This window comes from Lepidothrix coronata, unplaced genomic scaffold, assembly GCF_001604755.1.
Source record: "Lepidothrix coronata isolate B3197 unplaced genomic scaffold, Lepidothrix_coronata-1.0 Scaffold246, whole genome shotgun sequence".
In the NCBI taxonomy this organism is placed as follows: Eukaryota; Metazoa; Chordata; class Aves; order Passeriformes; family Pipridae; genus Lepidothrix; species Lepidothrix coronata.
Genome location: NW_016690426.1, coordinates 777120 through 791119, shown reverse-complemented (window position 1 = coordinate 791119; position 14000 = coordinate 777120). Strand labels below are relative to the sequence as shown.

Genomic DNA, 14000 nt, shown 5'->3' with positions numbered 1-14000 from the left:
GGGCACCGACGGCCTCCCATCCCCTGCGGACACGAGTCCCGGAGCTCCCCAGTGCCGCTCGCACCGCCCCCGCGCCGGCGGAAGCGGAAGCGCCGGAGGGCGGGCGCAGTGAGGCGGGGCCGCGGCCATGGCGGCCGTGCTGCAGCAGCTCCTGGAGCGCGCCGAGCTCGCCAAGCTGCCCCGCGCCGTGCAGGGCAAGCTGGAGCGCTTCCTGGGCGACCAGCAGGGCGAGATCGAGGGGCTGCGCGCCCGCCACGAGCGCTTCAAGGTGGACAGCGGTGAGTGCGGGCCGGGGGCGCGGCGGGCCCGCGGGCCTGGCTGAGGGGAGGGAGCGCGGCGGGACAGGGGGGCCTTCCAGAGGCTTCCAGGGGGTACCCTGGGGCTCTGAGGCTGGGAAGGACACTGCAGTGGGACCTGGTCGTGTTTGGTCTCTCTCGTTGGCTCCTGGAGTCTCTTTCTTTTTTCCTTTTTTTTTCTCTTACCAGGAATTTTCAGGGTTAAAACTATTTGGAGCGGGTTTAAAGAACATTGAGGGACTGGAGCGTGTCTAGGGAAGGGAAGGGAGCTGGGAAGGGGCTGGAGCAGCAGGAGCAGCTGAGGGAGCTGAGGGGGCTCAGCCTGGAGCAAAGGAGGCTCAGGGGGGACCTTCTGGCTCTGCAACCCCCTGACAGGAGGGGGGAGCCGGGGGGGGTCGGGCTCTGCTCCCAGGGAACAAGGGACAGGAGGAGAGGGAACGGCCTCCAGCTGTGCCAGGGGAGGCTCAGGTTGGATATTGGGAAAATTTCTTCCCAGAAAGAGTTGTCCAGCCCTGGCACATCTGCCCAGGGCAGTGGTGGAGTCCCCATCCCTGGAGGTGTCCAAAAAACGTGTGGCTGTGGCACTTGGGGACACAGGTTACAGGTGGCCTTGGCAGTGCTGGGGGATGGTTGGACTCTGACCTTTCAGGTCTCTTCCAGCCCGGGTGATTCTCTGCTTCAGCCTGCTCTGATCCTCGTCGTGGAGGAGAAATAGAGTTTTGTTTTCCCACCTGTCAAACAGCCTCAGGTTTATACCTTTGTGCTACATAACATGTTGAAGGCCATTCTGTGAAATGGTCCCGAGAGAATCAATGTTTTTATGTTGATTTGGAGGTTACTTGGTCACAGAACAATAGTACCAGGAGAGAACAGGAGAGAAGAGTGTAATGTTGGGGATGAGTTCATTTATTGGGAATGTGACATGCTTCTGATGTGAAACTTTACTTCCACCTTTCTTTCAGCCTCTTTCACGACAGAAGTCTTGCTAAATGAATTATTCGAGTGCAGTGTGAATTAAGGGAACCCACCAATTTTAGCAGGGTGCTCTTCCAAGTCCATTCTTCTCATGTGTGGCAGGAGGGGCAACATTATTTGAAGCTGAGAGTTGTGAGAGGAAGCAGGAGATAGAGAAACATCTCTCAGGACTTCCTTAGGAGCCCATTCTCCCCAGGAGTTCTGCTTCTACTGAGTATTTTACAGTGAAGCTCCATGACACAGTTACTGTTTCAGATAAAAGAAATTCAAGCCTAATCATTCTTTTCAGTACTCATGGAATAGAGAACAGGAATTCATTTTAGGAAGTGTTCATTACAACTTTTCCCAGTCAGACCCCTTGATATCTGGGATTGTGTGGGGTTTATTGTACATGCAGATAAATACTTCAGAGGTAAAAGAAGTTGTAAGTTGATGAAAGCACATTGCATAATTGTGCTGCTACAACATCTGTGGCTACATCAGAAATGTTAAAGAACTATTCAGATTCATCAGGCTGTTATTTGATGGATCATTTCATAGACTCACAGAACAGTTTGGGTTCGAAGGGACCTTAAAGCTCATCTTGTTTCAACCCCCTGCCATGGCTGGAACCTCCCACTAGACCAGGTTGAAATATATCACAATTTCTGGAAACTTTTCATGCTAGCAAAATATTTTAAACAATGTTAATTCAATGTGGAAGTGCAGCTTTTCGCTTTTAAAAATGCTTTTTTTTCTTTGAATTCCACTACAGTCTTAGTATTTTTAGATATTTTCTTTATAAATGCTTTTCTTTGGTAGAAATGTCTGTTAATAAGGATTCTTGGTAAAGGTGAGAAAGAAAAGGAAATGTTTATGAAATGCAACTGAGCTGACTTTGTTACCCTGCAGAACAACAGTACTTTGAAGTGGAAAAGCGACTGGCTCAGAGTCAGGAGAGGCTTGTGAGTGAGACCCAGGAATGTCAAACTCTGCGGGAGGAGCTCAGAAAGCTTCGTAAGTGAACTGTGCATCCCTGAGGTTGGCCAGGATATCCGTCCTTTAGCCCAGTTTCTGCTGGAACTCTTTAGGAGTTGAAAATCCGTCATCAGCTGCACTTGTGTTTCTGCTCGTAAAGAGGTGTTTTGGTTTTGTGGTCGAGTCGGCCTTTTTAATGAAATTTTTTGTCCTAATGGAAAAAACCCACCTTGCTTTGTGGTTTTTGTAGTAATGAATTAATGTGCATAATAAGTGCTTTGCTCTAAAGATTGCCTTAGTCTGCCACAACACCACCCTGTCCATTCAGAGGGAGGTCTGGAATTGTTTGTTTGTTTTTTTTTTATTAAAGATTTTTAAGGGAATTTTTGACTCAGTTCCATTTGAAGAGTGAATGTTGTCATATTCCAGTGGAGATTCCTCCCTACTGTTTGTTCTCACCCAACAGACGAGCAGCTGAAGTCACTCAGTGAGAAGAACAAGGAGCTCGAGGCTGCCCAGGACCGGAACGCGGCCGTTCAGGTACTGGGGGAACGTGGCCATAACCCCAGATCCTGGGATTCACCTGGATTCTCTGTGCAGCACAGAGTGCAACCAGTTCCCAGCTGGGCTGGACCAGTATGTCCCTATTTACATGTGTACAGGAAAACCATGTGGGCTTACAGCAGTAAAAGCTGGTGTTTTAGCAAACTGAGTGACAGGGAGAGCAGCTCCTTTTGTTTCGGTTGGGGTGGGTTGTTCCATTCTGGCTGAAACCTGTTGGGAAGTGACTTTAGCCAAACCCCGAAAATTCAGACAAAGGTATAAACAGGAATTCTGTTTTTCCCCATTCTTTCCCACTCTCAGGCACAGTTTTCCTTTTATGCTCAGTGTTATGCTCAGAAGTCTGGGTTTGCAGGATGGGTCATTGAGCTGACTGATCCAGCAGAACAGTAATTTTGGAGCAGGAAGCAAACCCAAGATTATTAGATTGATTTTTCCACAATAATGGGACTGATCTGATTGTTTCCCTGGGGGGGCTTACCTAGGCCTGACTGAGGTGCTTTGTAGTGACATCTTGAAAGCACAGGCACTGCTGTTGCCTATAAATAATCCAAGATCATTGACTTTGATTTGATTTTTATTTTGATTTTTTTTTTTACAGAGTCATTTCTTGCTTACTCTGTTACCTCTTTTACTGAACCAACTAAAACTGTTTCAACGAAGTCTTGAGTATCAAATCTGTCTTTCAAAGAATACTAAAATTAAATGCAGTTTTGAACAGTTCCTATTGTTGGACTGATTCAGCTCCCCACTCTGTAAGCCTCTTATCCCAGTTTCCAGTTGGCTAGAGTGACTTACTGAGGTTTAGCTTGCTGCTGTGTGATCCTGAGTGTGAGTGGTGACTATAAACTGTTGCAGAGAGCTGGTCACGTTTCTTTATTGATTTTTTTTCCATTTTTTTCAGAGCCAGTTAAGTAGAGAGAAGGAAGAACTGGAAGCTGAGAAGAGAGACTTGGTTCGAACAAGCGAAAGGCGATCCCAGGAGGTTGAACATTTAAATGGTACAGCCAAGTCATAAAATACTGAATAAAAAGACATGCTTGAGCACTTGAATTGAGTGGAGTAGCCAGGCAGCACCAAGTAATGGATTAGCAGGAATCAGTGTTTAGAGGAAAGGAAAGAAGGCAGGAAATAACACACTAATTGCAGAAAACCAGCAGTTTGGTGCTTGTTTGTGTAGATTTAAAACCATACCTTACATGGTATCTTACTGCCCAACATACAATTACATACATTACATCTTGCCTGTTCTCATTCTTTACAATTTAGTTATGTGAGTAATCAAAGCTGTTACACAATTAAGGCGTTTTTAACACTGATTTCCCTCCTCCAGAGGATGTAAAACGCTTAAATGAAAAGCTTGCAGAAGCAAACACAGAAAAGGCCAAACTTCAGTTGAAGTTGGATGAGCTTCAAACATCAGATGTCTCCATGAAGGTGAGCAGGACTCGGTATGCACAGTGTGTGTGTTCTGAGTTGTTTGGGTGTGATGTAATCATCTGGGCATGATTCCCTCTGAAAGTAGGGCAAGGGAGCTCCTGTTATTTATAGCAGATTGCTTTATTATGAAGTTGGTGGCTGTGAGTGGAAGTGAGGTGTGTATTCACAGAAGACAAGGGGTATCAAGTTGGGCAAGCATGTCCAAGCCTCAGTGGTGGTAGTGATGGCCTCTCCTACCCACTGGTAAGGACTCCAGGTCCAGGAGGGCAGGTAGAGAGGAGAAAAATAATTGGTTGTGAACCTGCACCCTTTCTCTGTGGGCAGAATAAACTCCAGAAAGAGAGGGGGAAAGGAGAAAAAAAGGAGGAAAACTTCAATACACTAAATAATTGCCTTTAACTAGGTATTAATCTAGTTAATATTCTCAGCTAACATAAACTTTGAGGAAACTAACTCAGGTGGCAAGAATTTCTTGGTAACTTATTACCAATGTAATAAAGACCACTGCCTGTCATTTGGTGTTATTTACCAAAGTACAGTATATTTTTGCTGCTCCTCCTCCGATCAGAGTAGTTTAATTTGTTTTCTGGGGAACCAGCACAATTTCACTGTGCAATTTGCCTTCTTAGTACCGTGAGAAAAGGTTGGAGCAAGAAAAAGAGCTGCTGCAGAATCAAAACACGTGGCTGAATACTGAGTTGAAAGCCAAAACAGATGAACTTCTGCATACTGCCAGGGAGAAAGGCAATGAAATCTTGGAGCTCAAATGCAGTCTGGAGAACAAAAAAGAGGAGGTAATGTAACTACTGAATGCTTTTGTCGTTTATACCACCTGGTTGTCATTTTGTCAATTATACCACCTGACTAACTGTATTAAACAAAGCCAAGTACTTTAATAACTGTATTAGAGTTACCATTTATGCTCTTCCTGCGAGTTCTGGGGTTTTTTTTAAAGTAAAAAGCAATGAGATGGGTGTTTTCCAAAATAAACTGGACTAGAAAGAAAAATATCTGTATGGTGTTCTCATTTCTTCTTTGAATAGGTTTCCAGGCTGGAGGAACAGGTGAACAGCTTGAAACAGTCAAATGAAAACCTTCAGAAGCACGTGGAAGAACTTCTGAATAAACTGAAGGAGGTGAGACAACTGGAATATATGTGAATATGTGGAACAGCATTATTGTTGCTTCTACAAATGGAAAAATAAAATGTGTGAAACAGAAGTAGTGGAATGCTCCCCTGCCCTGTCTCTCCTTTAATTTGCCAGGCAAAAGAGCAGCAGGCAAGTATGGAGGAGAGATTCCACAACGAGCTGAATGCCCACATGAAATTATCCAACTTGTATAAGGTGAGTTTATTGATTCTAAGTGTATATCTGGGGCTGGATATCAGTGTTAAGTGTAATCAGGCCAGTGTGGGGTTTCTTCCCCACAGAGGGTGGATGTGGGAAGGACTGTCTTCCATTGCAGAACACTGCAAAGCATCCAAAATGTTGTTTTCTCTCCTGCTGTCTTAGTCAGCATTTGAAATCTTACATTGTTTGGATTATCTTGTAGATTAAGCAAAACTGGGAGTGAAATATTAATTTGATGTCACTGTTTTGAGGCTTCCTGTAAGAATGTGGTTATGTCTTGGGATAAATTAGGGTATAAAAGTCTGTGTGTGAAGTGTGACTGTGCAAGTGATGTTTGGTTAGTAGAAGCTGATTTCAAATAACACAGTGACCTGATTAAGACACAGCTGAATGTCCTGGATTCTGCCAAGTAATGACACACTGTCTAAACAAATAACTTATATTTGTTTTGTTGGCTCAAAGAGTGAAAAACACCCTGTAGTGTATTGACTAGGACAAAGTCAGCTAAAGCAGACACCTCCTTGCTCTTTGTTTTACACAAACTATGTTCACAGCTTGCTGAGCTCTGTTGCTTGAGTTGTCTTGCTTAAATACCCACATAAACATTGTGGTTTGTGCTTGCACTTGTGAGATCTCTAACTGGAAGCAAAGAAACATAAATTATTTATATAAAATTGCCTCAAAATACCGAATTTTTCAGACTGATCAAAATTGAGTTCTCAAAACTTCTCCCACGTTTCTTTGGTGAAGAGAAGGAACAAAGCCAGAAGCTAAAGGCCAGACATTGTATTGGAAATTGTCATCTCAAATCCATGTTTGACACTTCCTACTCTCAGATGTGCAGTTTGCATCAAAGTGAGACTTAATCCAAGTGGAAAGGATTATCCAGTTTAGTTGAATCTGTTAGCATTTTACTCAAAAAACTGTGTGTTCCTAATTTTTGGTCAGTTTAAGCTTCCTTATAAAGATCCAGTTGCTATTTCTGCGTACTAAAGGGGGGCTAAAATGCTTTTTTTAGAGTGCTGCTGATGACTCTGAGGCCAAGAGCAATGAGCTGACAGGAGCAGTGGAAGAGCTGCACAAGCTCCTGAAGGAAGCAGGGGAAGGTAAGCTGGGAACGAGATGGCAAAGGGAGGAGAGCAGTTGTGCTCCTTTTTGGTACCTTGATGCACTGAAAAATGTGGTTTGTGGGTTCAGGGAAGGGACTGCACTGGGCTTCTGGGATGATGAAAACAGCAGTCACTTTGTAGTAAAAATTTTAGCTGACGAGTTGAATTTACTCGTGTTTGGGGAACTACTTTCAAATATACCTGGAATTTTACTTTGCATTTTGATGAGAGGATCTAATTTTGCAAAATATGTCTTCGCTTTAGTTTCTTACTTTAGATTCCCTTTCTCTAATAAAAGGACAGTTCAAACTTTTTTCCCCTTTTCTAAGCAAAGGTGTCAGGCAGTGATTCATGCTTCTCTCATGCTACTTTTTTTTAATCACATGAACTTCTGCAGATCATATACAGTTAAAGTAAAATTTAAGGCACATAGGTGAATTTTGGTATTTTTAAAAATAAAAATAAATAAATTAAACCAACCACAACACACAACCTGCCTGTCTGATTTAATTGTAGCTAATAAAGCAGCCCAGGAGCATTTGGCTGAGGTGGAAGAGTCCAAAGCTGTGATGGAAAAGGAACTGAGAGAGAAGATCAGTAAGCTGGAGAAGGAGCTGGAGAATGCCAACGATTTACTGTCTGCTACCAAACGCAAAGGTGGGATCCTGCTGGGACTGAAATACAGAAAATCTCAGCCTTCCTGTTCTCTTGCATGAGAATACTGTGCTGAAGGATGGAAGTGGAGATGATAAACTATTCATATTTTCCTTTTTTTTTGAAAAAAAAACAAATAATAGAAAACAAAGCTTTAACGTTAAATCTTACTCAGTGCTCGCTGTTCTGGTTTTGTCTTTGTTGTTGTTTGCCACTTATCAGTAATTTCTAAAGGAAAAAGAGCAGAGCAGTAAGGAGCAGAAGAATGAAGTATATTTGCTGTATCCCTATGTTAATTTAATGAAAATAAACCAGTGTTGTGCTGCTCTAAAGCTCTGGCAGTGTGATAAGAAACCTGAGGCTAAACTTCGCTCCAGCTATTTCAATTACTGATGTTCTGAAATGATCTCAGTTTGAAGAGTCCTAATACTAAAAGCTTTTCAGCATTTCCAATTAAACTAGACAGAGACACTGATAATGTATGCCTTGGAATATTGTAGGTAATACCAGTCACTTGCACGTGAATGCGTATTATAGAGATTAGAGAAAGCTCTTAAACCAGAAACTTTTAAGGGCTTAAAATAGTAATTTAGAATACAGGAGTTGGAAAGGTGTATGAGACATGGTTTAGATTAATAAAGAATACTTATGGTGGGAATTATTGCAGCTTTTTAATGGGATTGTGTCTCCAGGAGCCATCCTGTCCGAGGAGGAGCTGGCAGCCATGTCTCCCACTGCTGCAGCTGTAGCCAAAGTGGTCAAGCCTGGAATGAAGTTAACTGAGGTGAGTGAGGAGAAATTCTTCGTTAGCAAGGCCCTTGAAATGCCATCAGAGAGACACTAATAAAATAAAGGTGCAGCCTTGGTTCGCTAGTTTGGATTTGGTGTGATCCCTGGAGTCGGTGAAATCTTATTTGAGGCAGACTTTGCTTGCTGAGTTACTGGGAGTTTTTTCAATATACCTTACAGTTCTTGTTTAGTAGATCAAATTCAGAAATAAGTGGGTTTTGTTAAAATAAACTTATTTTATATATGCAGACTTTTTTTGCTTATTTCCATAATTGTATAATCTGCTGTGCTTTTGGCTTATACTTGCAAAAAAAATTAATATAACCATAGCTCATACGAATTCTAGGGGTTTTTAAATTTCTATTTATGTAATTTGTGTTTTCATTATTTGCTACTGATATTCTGTCCAGCTATTAAATTACTTTCTTTTGTGTTACTGGTTTTGATATTTCTGTTTTCTTAAATTTGTTTGAGATTTGTGCCTTTTACATCGAATTCTTTTATTGCAGACAGTTGCACTATAAAGCTTGCCATTTTTAAATTAATAACTGTACCTGTTTTGCCATGGTATGAGCCCTAAAAACATATTGTTTTGAAAGTCCAACTTGTTTCTCTGAATTAACTGGTGTGGAATTATATAAAATTATACTGCCTTAAGGTATAAATTGTATAATGACCAGTGGTTCTTTTTTAAGAGAACATCTATCGAAAACAAACCAAGAAACCTTTTGTTGCAGCTCTACAATGCCTATGTAGAATCTCAGGATCAGTTGCATATGGAAAAGCTGGAGAACAAGAGAATCAATAAATATTTGGATGAAATAGTGCAGGAAGTGGAAGCCAAAGCCCCGATCCTGAAACGTCAGCGTGAGGAATTCGAGCGATCCCAAAAAGCTGTTGCAAGTCTGTCTGCAAAGCTTGAGCAAGCTATGAAGGTCAGTGGAAAATAAAAGAGCATGTAAAATGATGGGGAAAACTAATTTTTTTGTTCTTTAAGTCTAATTGCTGTTGGAAATGTATAAAATGGGTCTCTCAGTCAACTTCTGTTGTGGGAAAAGATCTGTGGAGCTTTGTGTCTTGCGGTTTATGGGACTGTACAAAGAATTTTACAAAAGCAACATAGTTCGTAGTTTTTTATAGTGAAGATTTACAATCTCTTGTTTTCTGAGCGAGTAGTTTAGTATTTGTCTGTCCATTGACGTAAAATTGGAGTTCAGTGCTCCTTTCCTGTTAATTTTCATCCATATAGCAGTACAGCATGAAAGAGTGTGGCTTTTGATTCCAAAACACCTGGAGTTTAACCTTGGGAGCGTAACTTTAAAGAGCAGTTTGGTTCACAAGGCATGTGTGCACATGATGTTATCTCTCTTTAGAGGAATGTGAGTTGAGTGGTGATGTGTTCCTTCCTGTTTGCTTGCAGGAGATCCATTGCTTGCAGGATAAGGCAGATCAAGCCAACAAACACGCCTCTTTCTTTGAGAGAGAAACCCAGAGACTGGAAGTTCGAGTAAAAGATCTTTCCCAGCAGGTGAACCAATGTTGTTATGGTTAAATGTGCTATTTGTGATTGATTTATTAATATGGTGCTGTATTTTTGATGTTTGTTTGGAAGTTGTGTTCAGCCACGTGTAGACTTTGGTTGTCCTAAGTGCCTTGGTGATGTTAAAAGCTTCTCCTTAGAACATCATGGTACTGCTGTTTCTACTTTCACAACTTCAGTAAGTTTAGCTGGGTAGAAGTGATGCTGCTGTAGGATAATAGTGTTAAATATCTGACGTGGGAAACTCACATATGTACCCTTTTGATTGAAATGTCCTGTTATCTGTTTGCAGAACTGAACACAGATTATCCACTTCTGATCTTATTGCCTTTGTCAGACTCATTTTTCTAGAATATAACTATGTTACAAGGATTCATTGACTGTAATTGTATATTGTAGAAAAAAACCCCTAAATTTCCAAGTACTTTATTTTTCACATGTTGTTTTTCAGAGCAAAATTTTGAGTCTGTGTGCAAACTTCACTCTAGAACATTCTCTTTCAGATTTGTGTGCTCCTGATGGAACTGGAAGAAGCCAGAGGCAATCACGTGATCCGTGAGGAAGCAGTGAGCTCTGCTGACATCAGCAGCTCTTCTGAAGTGATCACTCAGCATCTGGTCTCCTACAGAAATATCCAAGAACTTCAGCAGCAGAATCAGCGTCTCTTGGTGGCTCTTAGGGAGCTGGGAGAGGCTAGAGAAAAAGAGGAGCAGGAAACAGCATCATCTAAGTAAGTCACCCCTTTCCTTCTAGTAAATTGTTTCTCTGCTCATGCTGCTGACTTCTGTGAAGTTATTCCCAGGAATAGAATTGCCTGTATTCTGCTTTTCATGGACAAGGCCTACTTTTGTTACCATCTACAAATGGCAGCCCAAAGGCCTGTCTTCCTAGAAGTTTGCAGGACTGTGTCAGAGAATCACAGGATCGTTGAGGTTGGAAAAGACCTCATGGAATCCCTCCTGTGCCCGATGCCCACCTTGTCCCCCAGCCCAGAGCACTGAGTGCCACGGCCAGGCCTTCCTGGGACACCTCCAGGGCTGGGCACTTCAAACCTCCCTGGGCAGCCCCTGCCAAGGCCTGACCACCCTTTCCAGCAGGAAATTCCTCCTGCTGTCCAACCTGGCCCTCCCCTGGCACAGCTGGAGGCCGTTCCCTCTCCTCCTGTCCCTTGTTCCCTGGGAGCAGAGCCCGACCCCCCCGGCTCCCCCCTCCTGTCAGGGACTTGCAGAGCCAGAAGGTCCCCCCTGAGCCTCCTTTTCTCCAGGCTGAGCCCCCCCAGCTCCCTCAGCTGCTCCTGCTGCTCCAGCCCCTTCCCAGCTCCATTCCCTTCCCTGCACACGCTCCAGCCCCTCAGTGTCTTTCCTGAAAGGAGGAGCCCAGAACACCCTGATATCCGTGAACACCTTGCTGTGTGTGTTACTGAAAGCCGCTGTTGTTCCAGGATTTCTGAGCTCCAGAGCCAGCTGGACGAAGCCCTGGGTGAGCTCCACCAGCTGCGGGAGTCGCGGCAGCACCAGCTGCAGCTCGTGGAGTCCATCATCCGGCAGCGGGACATGTTCCGCATCCTGCTCACCCAGACCACAGGAGCCATCATCCCTCTGCAAGGTAACCCCATTGCAGTGGGGCTGTGGGATCTTCTGCTTCGGCAGGAATTGTTGCCTTTAAAATCCCCTTTGTGTTTCTTTAGCTTCAGGTGTGTTACCAGAGGAGCTCTGTCTCACCTCCACTCCAAAGCGGCCCAGTTTACCTCCGGCCATGTCAACTCCTGCCCCCGTGTCCATGAGTGAGTCCATGGAGACTGTGGAGGCTAAGGCTGCACTGAAGCAGGTACATTTTTCAGCAGGCACTAGAAAAAGCTGTCACTGTTTCTTTTTACTCTTGGTAACACTTTTATATCTGTTCTTTGTCGTAGTTGCAGGAAGTTTTTGAGAACTATAAAAAAGAAAAGGCAGAGAACGACAAGCTACTGAATGAACAAAACGAAAAGCTTCAGGAGCAGGTCACAGACCTGAGGTCCCAAAATGCCAAGATATCCACACAGCTGGAGTTTGCCTCCAAACGGTAAATCAGCTGTTTTAACCCAGCCTTAGGTCTGGGTTCTCTGGCACAGAATCATGTTGGCTGCTTGATATTGTTTGCTAAGGAAGAATTGCCAGTTAAACATCAATATTGTCTATTCTGTGTAAGAACACGAAGTTAATAGTGAGGGTGGGAGCAAGAGTATAACCTCCAGCAGAGTGAGGCACGTGTGAAAACTGCTGCATAAAACCATGAAACAGCTGTGTGCGTGCACCTCCTGCAGTTACACAGTTGGATGTGGCAAACACGTGCTTTGCTTTGTTGTTCTCTGTTGAAGGTACGAAATGCTGCAGGACAACGTCGAAGGATATCGCCGGGAAATCACCTCCCTGCACGAGAGAACCCAGAAACTCACAGCCACCACTCAGAAGCAAGAGCAGATAATTAACACCATGACTCAAGACCTGAGGGGAGCTAATGAAAAACTGGCAGTGGCAGAGGTTAGTAATTGTTTGTGGCACTGCTGGATATTTCAAGCGAGTATTAGAGTTTTTCTTATGGTTATCTTGAAATTACTAAGTGAAGACATAAGAATAAGGTGTTTCAGTTCACAGAGAAAACAATATCCTGCAGCTGCATTCTTACTCTTCTTAGTTAAATTCACATGGATTTTAATATGCCATCTATAATATGAAAACCTTTTATTAACATAATATTAACTGCTCATAAAAATAAATTAATGGGTAGATTTGGGATTGATAACAAAGTTCTTATTACTTGTTGTCCTAAAGGTACGAGCAGAAAACTTGAAAAAGGAGAAAGATATCTTGAAGATGTCAGATGTGCGTTTGACTCAGCAACGGGATTCTCTGTTGGTGGAACAGAGAGGACAGAACTTGCTGCTCACTAATTTGAGAACAATTCAGGTATGTGGTGTTGAGTCTGTCCAAATTGAGTCTGTCTGGCAGAGTTTTCAGTGAATACCCATCAAAATCAAATAAAACAGTCATGGGATTGGGTCTCAAACTGGATTTTTATATGGTTACAAATCGACACTGAACATAAAATGCTTGAGCAACTTGTTTCAACAAGGTTGTGATTCCTGTCCTACTCTTTTATTTACCTGGGCAAAGTCCTGAGAATTTTGAGTTGATGAGAAGGGTTGTCTTAATAAAACAGAAACAAAACACGTGGAACAAAGTGAAAGGAAAAAAATCTGTTAATTATTAGCAAAATTTACCAGTGCCTGCCTTGGTAGTTTATTTTCCTATTACATTATATTTACTTTTTTACTTTTATATAATTTATTATAAGGTATATTGACACTTATTTTGTATTTAGGGTTGCACATATTATCGTGTGACTGAATCCTATTTCTGTAGTGGATCTTTTGGGGGAGTTTTAATCCATGGAATTAGGCTGCATGAATAATAGATTTCCTTACAGTAATATTTATTATATCAGTATTATTAAAAAATTTTTCAAAACTAAGTCAGACATTGTAAGTGCTACTTTTTATAATATTCTGTATCTGCCTATTATTTATTTTGGGGATAGGAGAAGTGTTGTGACAACTTTGTATGAAGTGCTGCAGTAATTCAAAAGAAAATCATTATAGTGATTTTAAGCATAGTGCATCATGCTCTTTTATCAGGGAATACTGGAGAGGTCTGAGACAGAAACAAAACAAAGACTCAATAACCAGATAGAAAAGCTGGAGCGTGAGATATCTCAGCTGAAGAAGAAACTGGAGAGTGAGGTGGAACAAAGGCATTCCCTCACCAAAAATCAAGAGGTGAGTGGAAATGTGCTGCACTTGTTTGGGGGAAGATAAAGTTCATGGCTTCTGCCAGCTCACAGCGTGTTCCTTTGTAAACACCTTTGGTCTTTGTGCCATTTGGGAATAATTACAAGTTGAGGAACCTTGTGTTTGCAGGTTCAGATCCTGGATCTCAAGAGGCAGCTGGAGACTGAGACAAACCGTCACGTTAACACAAAGGAGCTCCTGAAGAATGCCCAGAAAGAAGCTGCCATGTTGAAGCAGCAGCTTAACAACACCGAGGCTCAGCTGACATCTCAGTCGTCACAGAGGCCTCCAGGGAAAGGTAAGATGTTCTTCTGTATTTACTTTCTCTTTATGGGGAATACTGCTACCTGCAGAACGGTAAAATTCATAATCCATAGTAATTTGGAATTAGGAGGGCGGTACACTAAATAATAAACCTCTTGGTTCATCACATATTCAGACAGATGATTACAGGATGATTTGTTAATGTGAAACTCCTGTCCAAGCAGTCTTTGACAAAGG

The 14000-nt window shown here is 42.6% G+C and overlaps 1 protein-coding gene across 1 annotated transcript in view; it reads left to right on the top strand.

The window, feature by feature from the left end:
• Positions 1 to 127: 127 nt before the first annotated feature.
• Positions 128 to 14000, top strand: part of TPR (translocated promoter region, nuclear basket protein) — a 33707-nt gene continuing 19834 nt past the window's right edge. Inside the window, 21 exon segments of the mRNA XM_017834950.1 lie at positions 128 to 278; positions 2163 to 2267; positions 2695 to 2768; positions 3694 to 3790; positions 4123 to 4226; positions 4859 to 5023; positions 5273 to 5365; positions 5495 to 5575; positions 6600 to 6687; positions 7207 to 7347; positions 8037 to 8128; positions 8871 to 9068; positions 9554 to 9661; positions 10177 to 10403; positions 11115 to 11278; positions 11361 to 11500; positions 11586 to 11734; positions 12030 to 12192; positions 12484 to 12618; positions 13347 to 13487; positions 13629 to 13797. Of these exon segments, the coding sequence (XP_017690439.1) occupies positions 128 to 278; positions 2163 to 2267; positions 2695 to 2768; positions 3694 to 3790; positions 4123 to 4226; positions 4859 to 5023; positions 5273 to 5365; positions 5495 to 5575; positions 6600 to 6687; positions 7207 to 7347; positions 8037 to 8128; positions 8871 to 9068; positions 9554 to 9661; positions 10177 to 10403; positions 11115 to 11278; positions 11361 to 11500; positions 11586 to 11734; positions 12030 to 12192; positions 12484 to 12618; positions 13347 to 13487; positions 13629 to 13797 (2785 nt within the window).